This window comes from Bison bison, unplaced genomic scaffold (genome assembly GCF_000754665.1).
Source record: "Bison bison bison isolate TAMUID 2011002044 unplaced genomic scaffold, Bison_UMD1.0 scf7180017864499, whole genome shotgun sequence".
In the NCBI taxonomy this organism is placed as follows: Eukaryota; Metazoa; Chordata; class Mammalia; order Artiodactyla; family Bovidae; genus Bison; species Bison bison.
Window position 1 is genome coordinate 9,096,765 of NW_011495058.1, and position 12,569 is coordinate 9,109,333.

The following is a 12,569-nucleotide window of genomic DNA, read 5'->3' on the forward strand; positions in this document are numbered from 1 at the left end:
AAGTCATTAACTGGTCTTAGTTTCTTGTTGACCCCTTTTAAAATTGACTGAAAGTTAAGTATCATAAGCTGTGATAAATAAGAACACAAATTTATTGAACTTTAGGCAATTGTCCCTGTTGTAACTGAATATATTCTTGTTTATAGATTAGCAATTATTTAGTTGTCACTCATATTCACTAAGAATGAAAAATAAAGCTACTTGCTTTTTAAAAAAAAATAAGTATCGATATGTTAGGATTAGTGAGATTAAATATTTTCTAATTTAAAAATTATTTTTCATTGATTGAGCCCAAAGAGAAGAAGGACGGTAAGGAGAGGTGTCCAGCTGTCTGGACAAGAGGCCTTTACCTGCTGGCCGGGCTTGATGGGGGAGAGCGTGATGCCCTGCGTGTTGATCACAGGCAGGATCTGGTTCCCGATGACTGTGGCAATGATCTGGCCCTGGGCATTCGTCAGGAGCTGGGGGGTAATCGGCTGCACTTGAAGGCCCTGCGTGCCACTTGCTGTTTGGCTTGAGGGCCCTGGATTCGGCATCAGAGGAATGGTCCCAATAATCTGCAAGAAACAGGCCCACAGGTGAGGCTCCAGGCTCTGCTCAGAGTTGGCACAGGCACCTGAACCTCTCTCATGCTCTGGTCTCTGTTGGAGGCTCTCTGAAAGCTGATTCAGAATCCTCAGACCCATCTGGAGAAGAAAGAAAGTGGCAAAGGATGAGCATGTAAAGGAGAGAGAAACACACATAGACCGAGTGCCTGGACGAAAAGGGAAAACATCTTATTTAAAACTAAAATCATGGATTAACAGATATACCCTACTATATACAACCAACAAGGACCTACTGTATAGCAAAGGGAACTCTACTCCATACTCTGTAACAACCTATCTGCAAAAAGAATCTGAAAAAGAATATATATATATGTTTCTGTATATCTGAGACACTTTGCTGGACATCTGAAACTAACACAACACCTAATACTATACTACACTACAACTATACTCCAATATATATTAAAAAAAAGGAAGGAAACTCAGGCATCAGTGAGGGCAGAAACATGTGACTTCTGCCAGCACAGCAGACACACCTGCTCTGTCTCAGAAGCAGACGGAGCATCAACGACTCATGCACTGAAGGCCCTGATCTGGCTGGGGAGCTGTGCCCCTTCCCCACAGGGCTCCTCACACACAATGTGCTTCCTTATACCCTCTCCTCTGCTTGGGTCTCTCCTGCCCTCTCCAGCCCTCCTTCCCTTCCCCACCCTCCTGCTCCTCTCTCAGGTCGGAGGTTAGCTCCCTGACATCCCAGCATGACTGGATGCCCCAGCAGCACCCTGGTGATCACGGTGGTGGAGAGCCCGGATTCTGGAGTCAGGGACACAGAAGTCCATTCCCAGCTGTGCCGCCTCCTCTACGACATCGTCAAGGAGCCTATGCTTTCTGAGGGAGAACTGGGATCATTAACTGATATTTGAAACTCAAAATAGAGGTGAAATGATGAGTGAGGACTGAACATTTTTCAAAGAGCATTCTGTTTTTAATTTTTTTTTTGATGTGGACCATTGTAAAAGTCTTCACTGAATGTGTTACAATATTGCTTCTGTTTTAGGTTTTGGTTTTGGCCACAAGGCATGTGTATCGTAGATCCCTGACAAGGGATCACAATGGCAGCCCCTGCACTGGAAGTCAAATTCCTAACCACTGGACTGCCAGGGAAGTCTCTGAAAGTGCATTTTAAAACATGGATTTTAAACTGGGCCCTAGAGGTGAGAGGATCAAGGCTTCTGTGGCAGGTGGGGGAGGCTTTTCTCTGTATCTGGTAGCCTCTGGTGTCAGTAAAGAGCTCATGCAGGGCATCACAAGAGGGCCTGGCTGGATCCAGTCCCCGTGGTGGGAGAAAGGGAGCATGAACAGAGGTGTTCATAAGATCTGGAAACAGACACATTCATAAGTTGACAGGGACAAATCTAATTGGTGAGAAAAGAAAATACAACTCTCTTTTCAAATGTCGTGGATTCTCCCAGGGAGAGTCATGGAATTCAGGTTGGATGCTGTCCCCTCCAGGTACCCCAGGATGGTTATGCAGCTCTGCTCTGTTGGTTGTCTTCCAGGGACACTTCTCAGACGTGAACTGTGGTAACGTGACCTGAGGGGGGCCACCCTGACATACTAACAATACCATCTCAGGAAGTGCTTTCATGGGTCTGGTTTTCATTCATTCCACATTCTCACAACAGCTCAGTCCTGCGGGCACTAGTCTCACCCTTTTTTAGCAGGTAAGACAGTGGAGGTTCAGGGAGGAGTTTGCAAGTGGCAGAGCTGGGGTCCAGGTCTGCAGGACCCCCAAATGCTCACTTTTCCATGTATCCCCTGGCTTCCACCACAGGGAGGACCCAGGAGGGCACCTGCTCTTAGGAAAAGCCCTGCATTCTGTTTGCAGTTTCCCACCAGACGCTTAGCTGCTTATAGACTAAATTTATAAATGATTCCATTTTCTGTGTCCAGAGTGCCCCAGGCAGGGCTTGAGATATAGTTTCTCAATAGCTATCTTGGGAAGGAGTGGTTTCTGGGTTCAGCTGTCTCTTGGATTCCAGATACAGCTGGCATTGCAGAAGACCTGCAAGACCACAGGATTCAGTCCAAAGATCAGGGTTGAGAGACATCCTTCCCCACTCGGCAGGCCATGCTTCCACCACAGAAGCTCCTGTGGGATGGCGCTAATGGAGGAGCTGTGCAAATATCAGGTATCCATGGCAGTTGTCAATGGCAGACAATCAAGACAAGTCGTTCCCAAGAGAGTGGTCAGTGGTCCTGCAGGGAGTTTGTAGCTCCACAGTCTCACTGAGCAAGACTGTGCTGTCCCTCCAGCAGCACTGGCCATGAGCCTGTCCCATCAGTGCCGGCAAGCTCAGCAGGAGTCCACATCAACAGATCAGGGCGCATAAGTACTTTATTGATGACTGGTCTTGCGTTAACATCCAAAGGGTCCAAAGGCTTTGATTCCACAGGCAACGGGGGGAGCAAGTTCCTTGTCTGACTCTGATGCAGGCTACTCCCACTTTCCTCACCTGCACCATGAAATGTACAACGCCCCTGTCCTCAATGCACTGGGAAAGTCCAGAGGCTCACCCATCCTGTCTGACTTCCCTGGGCCTGGGAAGCCCCACTCCTCCTGATTGGCCCCAGATGAAAGCCTGCAGAAGCTGGATTCACTTAGGTGGCAGGGTTGTGGGTTCTATTTTAGGCAGGATGTCAGTGTGGTTAGCCTGGGAGAAGGCTTCAGAGGAGGCAGGCACCTGACAGCTACAGAACACACTGGGATGTGGAGTGAGGCATTCTGCTTCCAAGAAGATTGACACGAGTCTGTGCTCGCCTGGCGGTAATGAGATGCTCTGCCTGCGTTCTGAGTGCAGAGAAGAAAAGGCAAACAGCGTCTCACCAGCCTCTTCCCCAAGTGCAGTCTCGCTTGCCAACACCTCACGGTGACATTACTAAAACATGGCGTCACTTTTGTCCCCCTTCGCCCCTCCTTCGCTCCTCTCTTCTTTCCTGGGCCTTAGCATCACTTATTGAGGGGAAGGCAGTGCTAATGTCAGAGCCAGAGGGACCCACAATGGCCTGACGGAGGGAACCCTTTAATGGGAGGCTTTGCTGAGAGGTGGAAGGGTGGGGTTGGGTGGTTCTAAAGTCAGGATGGCTTCTGTGAAGTTGAGCGTTTTTCATTTTTGTTCTCCTTTCAGCACAGTTGGGAACACCATCTCAGCTTGTCAAACCCTTGGCAGTACTCTATGGGGAATTTTTTAATATTCCCCAGTGCCTTACAACTCGCTCATTTTCATTTGCTCCCATGCATCCAAGTGTGGAGACCATCACATACTGTGTTGTTGAAAATTTGTCAGATGTGCCAATTTTGCTTACATAGATCTCACTGTAACTTCTCTTTAGACTCTAACTTCCAAAAGGTGGTCACAAGGATGTGCGAGGAGCCAAGGCAGCAAGGTGGGAGGTTCACTGACCTGGAATACTTGTGTTTTAAATGAAAAGCTTTTCAATATTCAAAGGAAGTATTTGCATTCACATATCCTTCAACTGAATCAGGAAATCACAGCTGAGGTTTGAAAAGGCAATAAGGGGGCTTCCCTGTGGCTCAGTGGATAGGAGTCCACCGGCCAATGCAGGGAACATGGGTTCGATCCCTGGTCCAGGAAGATTCCATATGCTGGGGAGCAAGTAAGCCCATAAGCTGCAACTGCTGAGCCCACATGCCACATCGACTGAAGCCTGCATGCCTAAAGCCTCTGCCATGAGCCTATGCACTGCAACGAAGAGTAGCCCCTGCTCACTGAAACTAGAGAAAGCCTCACAAAGCAACGAAGACCCAGCACAGACCAAAAAGAAATTTTAAAAAAGAAAAGGCAATAATGAAATTGATTTGAGGACAAAGATAGAAAGAAGCCCCTTTCAAAGCATTTGTAGTCCAGGGACTAGCTTTTGGAGTTTGATTTTCTGGTTCCTAGGCCTAAGGATTTACCACAAGGAGATGTCCTGATGGAAGCACATGTCACCGAGCAAATGGCCATTGTGCTGGGACTCTGGATCCAGGCATCAGACACACAAGAGATATTCTCATATTCCAGCTCTCCTGAGATGCTGAGGACTCTGGCAGAACAGCCTCGTACCACCAGACCCTTCTCTGGTAACACACAGTGTCATGTACCATGGAAGACACCAGGAAGACACAACTGGGGCAGGGGAGTGGGTGATAAAAAATATAGGCTCGTTGCATGCAAAGATTCTAACAACCTGATGGAGAAATGATATGTGTCAAAGTGGCAAGGACTCTCTGATAAAAACCTCTCTACTCATGTGGTCAGTGCTCAGAGGAATATTTGGAATGAATGAATGGTTTCAGAGGAAGAAAGATGAGGATGATAGCTAGGAAAACTTCCTAGAAGAAACAGAGGCAGAAGAGCGTCTTGGAGGTTGGGTGGGATATGGCAAGTCAGAGAATCCATTTCAAATGGGCGGTGAGAAACGTGGCAGTGGTGAGTTACCTCGTTTCATGCAAAAGAGAGTGCAGACATTGGGCAGTGACAGGTTGGCCTGGAAGGGTCAAATTCCAGGGGAGAGTACTGAAATGGAGCTATTTCAGATGAGAACGTGACTGCGTAGCGAGAATGGACTGGAGTGTCAACAGGTGATTGACCAGGAGATGAGTCACTGGGATATTATTGTAGTCCTCCAGGTGTGAAGCAAAAGGATTCAATGAATCCTTGGCATAGGGGATGCTTGATTCGTTGCCTTCCACTTCAATTCAACAAGCATGGTCTACTTTATGCCTAGGTTGCAACATTAGAAATTTTTGAGTGAAGTTATTGGCCCATCAATCCCACAGTAAATAGCTCAGGCATCATTTGCAATGATCCCCTCTGTCTTTTCCCTGACTCCAACAGTAATGATTCATCTCTGATGAATGCTTTAACCGGGACGAGGCCCATACTGCTATTGCAATGATAATTTGTGACCTAAGAGTTCCAGCTTCTCTGACAGGGGACTTATTTGGTTGTTGCTGTTCATGTTCACTTGTCTCTTTGCTTAAAAGGGTTAAGAGCATAAACCATAAGGGAGAATAAAGTCCATGTTGTAAGAGTAACTAAAAAGAATCACTGAAATGATTACTAGTGTTCATTAGCACATCTCCCTATTTCCATAAGAAAGGGGATGACTTGCACATAAGTGTGCTATTATTATCCAGTAGCCATTATGATTTAAGCCACCATAAAGATTATCTTGTGATTGTAGCAAACCCCAGCAATTCAGAGCCCTGTAATGCCTTGGGTTACCACGTTATCATTGCAATGCCCTTATGGACCTCGGTGTAGTTGAGGTGTTTAGCAGAGATGCATTATGACTGATGGAGGGGAATGGGCACTGAATTTATTCACTGCCAGCATGTAGGTGTCATCAGCAGCAGTTGAGGGGGTATCACAGAAGCCTAGGGCATCCAGACAAGTCGTCTGATGGGCCACATGTCGTAATAGTCTATGACATGCTGTTAAACTCTGCCACAGAGAATGTGATTGCAGATGTCAATGTGACAAGTAATTCTGTTGCACATATCTTTAGGAAAAGGAAACCCATCAGTGCTGGAAATGGGTGATTTTTCAGGGCTTTCAGTCCATCAGCAGAGACAATTCTTTGTCAAATATTTGTGTAACCTCAGCACTTTTTGGTCAAAAGGCTTTTGTTAACACCTGGCATCACTTTGTCCATTCTTGAACATAGAACTCTAGCTTCTGAGAGCTGAGGAGCTGGTAGCTAGTGATCACCTGTCTCCTTCAGTGGCCACAGCCACTGTTCTCTCTTCTTCCAGGGAATTTTTGTCTTCTTTACATAATATGTTGACTTCAGTCTCAGGTCCTCTCAAGTTTAAGGTTAAACTTGGTTGTTTTGGCAGTTCCAATTAGGATGCTGATTTAGGAAGAATAGGGAAATATATCCATTTACCAAACAAAAGTTTTTTGTGTGACATGAATCTAGTGCCTTCTTGTACATAGTTGTGTCCAAGGAGGGAAACATGAAAAGTATGAATATTTAGAGGTCTTCCTTTGGAGAATCTGAACCAGAGATAGTAAAGGCATGAAGATAAGCAGATCAATGAGTTTAATTAGAGGAAGACATGCAACTAAGGATAAATAGATTTAATCTTCTTGCAGGCAACATCAATCAATCAACCAATTGGCTATGGCTTCCTGGAGCTCTGAAGGTTCCAGTGTTCAGGAAGAAACAGTGCCACGATTGATTAACAATGTCTGGCAAGAGTATGGGCATAGGGAATGGAGGTGTGTCTGAAGGAGGCATAACTAAAGCCCAGGACATGAGACAAATTATCTTAGGTCAAACTGCAAAAAATAGATGACACACAATTTCTTAATGAATGTGAGAAAGAGCTTTTTATAGCATACAGTTTAATGCTTACACTACGGGTATCAGTAAGTATTCTGCCTCTGGGAATATCTACCTACTCAGTGTTTCTCACTGTCAATTAGAATGAGGATCCTTGTTGCTGAGTGCTCTACTACTTGGCTTCAACTTTAGAAACACACTCACAGACAAGAGTCAAGAATTGAAAGTGTCATGATCTTTAAAATGTCACTTTGACTCACATTATGAGAAGGATAATTTGCATGAAAACTAATGCTGTAAAAACAGCAATGACAACAATAAGAAATTCCTCTCCCCTTTAATGGCTTCTTAAAAGCCATTAGGGCTTCCCCTGTGGCTCAGCTGGTAAAGAATCCACCTGCGATTTGGGAGACCTGGGTTTGATCCCTGGGTTGGGAAGATCCCCTGGAGAAGGGAACAGCTACCCACTCCAGTATTCTGGCCTGGAGAATTCCATGGACTGTATAGTCTATGGGGTCCCAAAGAGTTGGACACAACTAAGTGACTTTCACACTCACTTAAAAGCCATTAAAGGTAATTTTTCTTAATAGTGTTCATGAGATAAATGTATTGAGAGAGGGAGAGGAAAAAAATTCCCCACTGATTGGGTACAAGTCTAGGTTTTCCCACTAACTAGTGGAAAATTGTTGGTGATTATTTCACCTTTGTGGCACCCTACTCCAGTAGTCTTGCCTGGAAAATCCCATGGATGGAGGAGCCGGGTAGGCTGCAGTCCATGGGGTCACGAAGAGTCAGACATGACTGAGCGACTTCACTTTCACTTTTCACTTTCATGCATTGGAGAAGGAAATGGCAACCCACTCCAGTATTCTTGCCTGGAGAATCCCAGGAACGGCGGAGCCTGGTGGGCTGCTGTCTATGGGGTTGCACAGAGTCGGACACGACTGAAGCGACTCAGCAGCAGCAGCAGCAGAACCTCAGTCTACTCATTCTATAAAATGGGAATAATCGTGTGCACTTTATAAGATTATTGTGAAGACTCATTAAGTTAACATATGCAGAGCACCCAACAAGGTACTCTAACAACCAAAGAGGTATTCCATAAATGTTTGTTCATAACTTCATTTTTCTTACACGTTTTTGTAATCCCTGGGCCTTTGCACTAAGTTGCAAAAGCTTTTTTGAAGTTTTCTGTGTGTTATCATTTCATTATGAAAAGACTTTACCCTGAAGAACAGAACATGGTATTTTCCCATGAAAAAATAATTAAATCTTCCTTGTCCTGTCACAATGCAAAGTTGGGAGTTTCGGTGGAGGCACCAAGGTTCAATAGATGCTGTGTTCCAAAGGAGGGGCTAGATGTTTATGCTTTTGCAAAAGAGGTTTGTGAAAACCAGTTAGATCACTCCAGAACTCAGGTGCTCATGATAAGGGTTGCCTCTGCTACTACTGCTAAGTTGCTTCAGTCATGTCCGACTTTGTGCGACCCCATAAATGGCAGCCCACAAGGCTCCCCTGTCCCTGGGATTCTCCAGGCAAGAACACTGGAGTGGGTTGCTATTTCCTTCTCCAGTGCATGAAAGTGAAAAGTGAAAGTGAAGTTGCTCAGTCTTGTCTGACTCTTAGCGACCCCATGGGCTGCAGCCTACCAGGCTCCTCCGTCCATGGGATTTTCCAGGCAAGAATACTGGAGTGGATTGCCACTGCCTAAAGAGAATTCTTGAAATTATGCATGTCTTTCTCACTCTAGGGATGGGGAAGGAAAGCTTTCTCTTCTCTTCAACATGAATGAACGTGGTTGAATAAATATTGTCCCCTCAAACTAGGGAATATACACCCAGAGAATCTAGAGATCAGACAGTGTGGCTGTAAGAGCTGAGTGGGGAAGAGAAAAAGGCTGAGAGAGGAAAAAGGTGAAGGAGAGAGAGAAAGAGAGAGAGCCCGGTCCAGCCCCCCGTGCCTAAGCGTCAGTGCATTAACACCAGCAATGCTCCTACTGATAAGTGGAATGTGTGTATTTTCTTGGACTCATTGTAATGGGTCTGAGCTATTTAAAATCCTTGTCCCATATATTAATTAACCTTAAAAATGCATTCCAATATACTTTAGTTGCAGATAAGCACTGTTTGACTCCACTTATACGAGGTATCTGGAAAAGTCAAATTCAGAGTCAGAAAGTACATTGGTAGAAGCTAGGTGCCAGGGGTTAGGGGGTGAGGGGGGGATGGGGGATGGGGAATTAGTGTTTATTGGGGACAGAACTTCAGTTTAGGAAGGCGAAAAATTTAGGAGATGGGTCATGGTGAGAATTCCACAATGATGCGAATGTACTTAATGTCACTGAACAAATAGTATGTTTTGTATTATGTGGCTTTACCACAATTAAAAAAAAAAAAAATAATTAAAAAAAATTAAATCCTTGTCCCAGAGGAGCCCTGAGCTATGGGCACTGGGACAGCATCACTGAGAGAGGCTTGAGGAGTGGAAGAGAAAACCAAGAGCTGAGAGGGGAGTGAGGAGATGGAAGAAACCACTTTGCCATAGCAACATCCCCTTGGAATATCCCAGAGGGGCCTGGGAAGACCTCAGGAAAGTGGCCCGCCCTGAGAATAGCTTTTATACAGGGGGAGGGTCAGGCTTATGGCCACCTGGAGGATTGAAAGGGACCATGGGAGCCTTTGATGATGATCCTCTGAGTTTCAGTTCTGTCTTCTTTCTCCACTTATATGGCAAGGGGTTTGATAATTGTAAACTACTCCATAAAGAAATTTAAACTTGTAAATCTCTCCAAGTCTCCCACCACTCTGGGCTAACTCACCATTGTATGTGCCAGGGGATCAAAACCAACCTTTTCATATTTAAATTTAATTTTAGCATTTTGGGTCTATAAGTAGCTCATCTAAATTAAACATGACCTTATTCATGAATATTATTGAATATTTTCTAAGGCACTGCTATCTGTTAATTTTAAAAACAGGTAAAAATGGGGACTGTCCTGACTGCAATGATGGAAGGTCCATCAATAACATGAAAAAAGGAGATTTTGTGGATCATACTGTCATGAGTTTGTTAACTAAGGATGCTTGAAAAATAGAGGAGAAAGGTAAACAAGAAGGGGACATGGAGGAAGGGAGGAGAAAATTTAACAAGCTAGCAGAGGTAGAAAATTTAAAATTGTAAGCAGAATATACATTTCCCCCCATAAACTATGAATTTGGTTTATTTCTGAGAAGTAGGTGCTGCTGCTATTTATAACACTATTTATAAACTTGTTGAAGTTTCAGGACTTAAAAAATGGATACTATTCAAATGTCTTAGTTGCTGAAGTTCTTCTGAAGCTTTTGAAAACCTGAAAACTCTAACAAGAAAACAGTTTTCTCCACCAAAGGAGAAAACACTAACAATATCTAGGAAAAGGGAAGGTCAGAAGGTTCAGGACCATTTAGACATGGTCATTTGACAATAATGTTAGCAAGATTATTCTCACTAGTAATCAGCAATATTTCTAAGGTATAGTAATGATGTGCTTTGATGGGTCTCTATTTCCTCTCTCATCTTTAATAAAAGCCAAGACTCACCCTATATTCCCAAACACACTGTAAATAGTCTTTTAATTGTTGAGAAAAAAGAAACCTAATGTGTATGCATTTGTTTCCCACTTACAAATGATGAGGGGGGGTGGCGGTGAAAAGATTCTATTCTCAATGATGTAAGACAGGATGAATAATGTCAATTCCAAAGGTGTTTTACAGGAACGATTTGCTTATGGAGCACAAGCTGAACCCTAGTTATGCAGCCCATTAGCAGTAAACATTGTGGAAGGAAATCCACATCTCAGGGAGCTGACAGGTCTCCCAGGTAAGAGTCAACTCTATTGATACAATGATCATTCTTAGTGGACCTGAATCTTTCTTGAGTCCTTTGGCAAAATGAAGTTAGCAGCTGCAGCCCTGTTCTGAGCAGTTGACAGTTCCTACTACAATAATTCTACAATTGAATCTGGCATACGCTACACTCTAGAGTTGTTTTTTAAATTTATTTGCTTTGTTTACTTTAAAGTTTTAAGATGCATTATATCTGTTCTTAAATAGTTTACTGTATTTGTGAGATTTGCTATTTTCTCTTTTATTTTGGTTCCCACTCAAGTGTTAATAAAAGCTTTGATCCAGAGTATAATCAAAAGATTAAATTTATATAAGATGGAATTACATGGACATGAGAATGAAGTGAGGAGGCATCGTAACTGCCCTCATGGCTTATTCCTGGAGTCGGTGGTGGGCAGAGATCAGTGCCCAGGAAACAAACCCTTTTCTTGAACACAGTATAGGGACCCACCATGAACCCAAATTTCAAAAGTATATCTGAGTTATATATGTATGGAAAAGCATATTGTCAAGCTCTGGATTATTTAGAGATTCTTGATTTCTCTAAGATGTTGTTTTTCCTTTACTACTCTGCTTGCTTTTTACTCAATTAGAAGGTGGGATGAGGAAGACAGAAGAACGGAGAGTAAATTTTGCAAAATATTAGCTCAAGGTTTGATTGGGCATGATGTTGGAATCAGAAATTGACTGGCTTCATCTGTAATTGGGAAGAAATTCTCACTGATGCAAAGTAGATTCTCTCAGCAAAGGTCATATAAGCAAGATTTTCACCACTGATGCAATTTTCTCTGGGCAAAGGAAGTGGAATTTGGAGAGATTCTTTTGGAAACGGACAGAGAGCTTGTCATTTTGTTCTATGCATGTCTTCTCCTTCGAAATGTATATAGCTAGCACACACCCAAAGGCTTAGAATATATGAGTTTGGTTGTTTATACAAATATTAGTACTTTACACATTAAAAATATGCCTATGTGAATGAATAATACAAATATACTGGCAGAATTTTCAATGTCAAGAATGGAGGATTGATGTAACCATGTAGATAATTCTAGAAGAAGGGGAAGAATAAAAAAGTACCTCCTACTTTGGAAAAGGTAGGCAATTATCTAAACGTATCTGCTTTGTTCTGAATGGTGTAAAATTAAGAATGTTGGTTTATTTGTGCATTTACTCATACAAATTGATCACTCACATGCTCATTCACCCACCCACTCACTCAGCAACTTCCAGTGCCCAGCTGTGGGCCACACCACATTGCTCTCATTCCCACTGTAGAAGACTGGGGATTATCTTGCTATCTGAATCCACGAAAGTCTTTGGGATTAACGGGAGCATTGTGTATATCTTGCCAACTATGGCACCAACAACCTGCCAATGGAAAAGAAAGCCTAGGTTCCCAGTAGTTAGGATGGTCAAGATTGCAGAAGTTTACACAAAACTAGAACTCCTGCTGTTGACAATGGTCTTGCTGGCTCTTCTCTCCTCCAGGGAAACTGCTGTAATTGTCAATGGCTTGAGGGGATCTCCCAAGTTCCTCCTTTCTAGGACTGACTGCCTACTCATTTTTGTCATTGGATGGCTGAATTCACTCATCATTAAAATAGGTTCTTATATTCTCCTGAAAAGTGTTAGTTAAAAAAAATTTTTTTTGAAGAAGAAGTCTAATATATTAAAGATAAAGATTGCCGGGAGAAATATCAATAAACTCAGATATGCAGATGACACCACTCTTATGGCAGAAAGTGAAGAGGAACTAAAAAGCCTCTTGATGAAAGTGAAAGTG

General features: G+C 43.4%; 1 protein-coding gene across 1 annotated transcript in view; it reads right to left on the reverse strand.

The window, feature by feature from the left end:
* POU6F2 (POU class 6 homeobox 2) overlaps positions 1-12,569 on the reverse strand; it is a 389,753-nt gene that overhangs the window by 22,893 nt on the left and 354,291 nt on the right. The window contains exon 7 of the mRNA XM_010829123.1: positions 351-557. Within this exon, the coding sequence (XP_010827425.1) occupies positions 351-557 (207 nt within the window). The remainder of the gene's footprint in view (positions 1-350; positions 558-12,569) is intronic.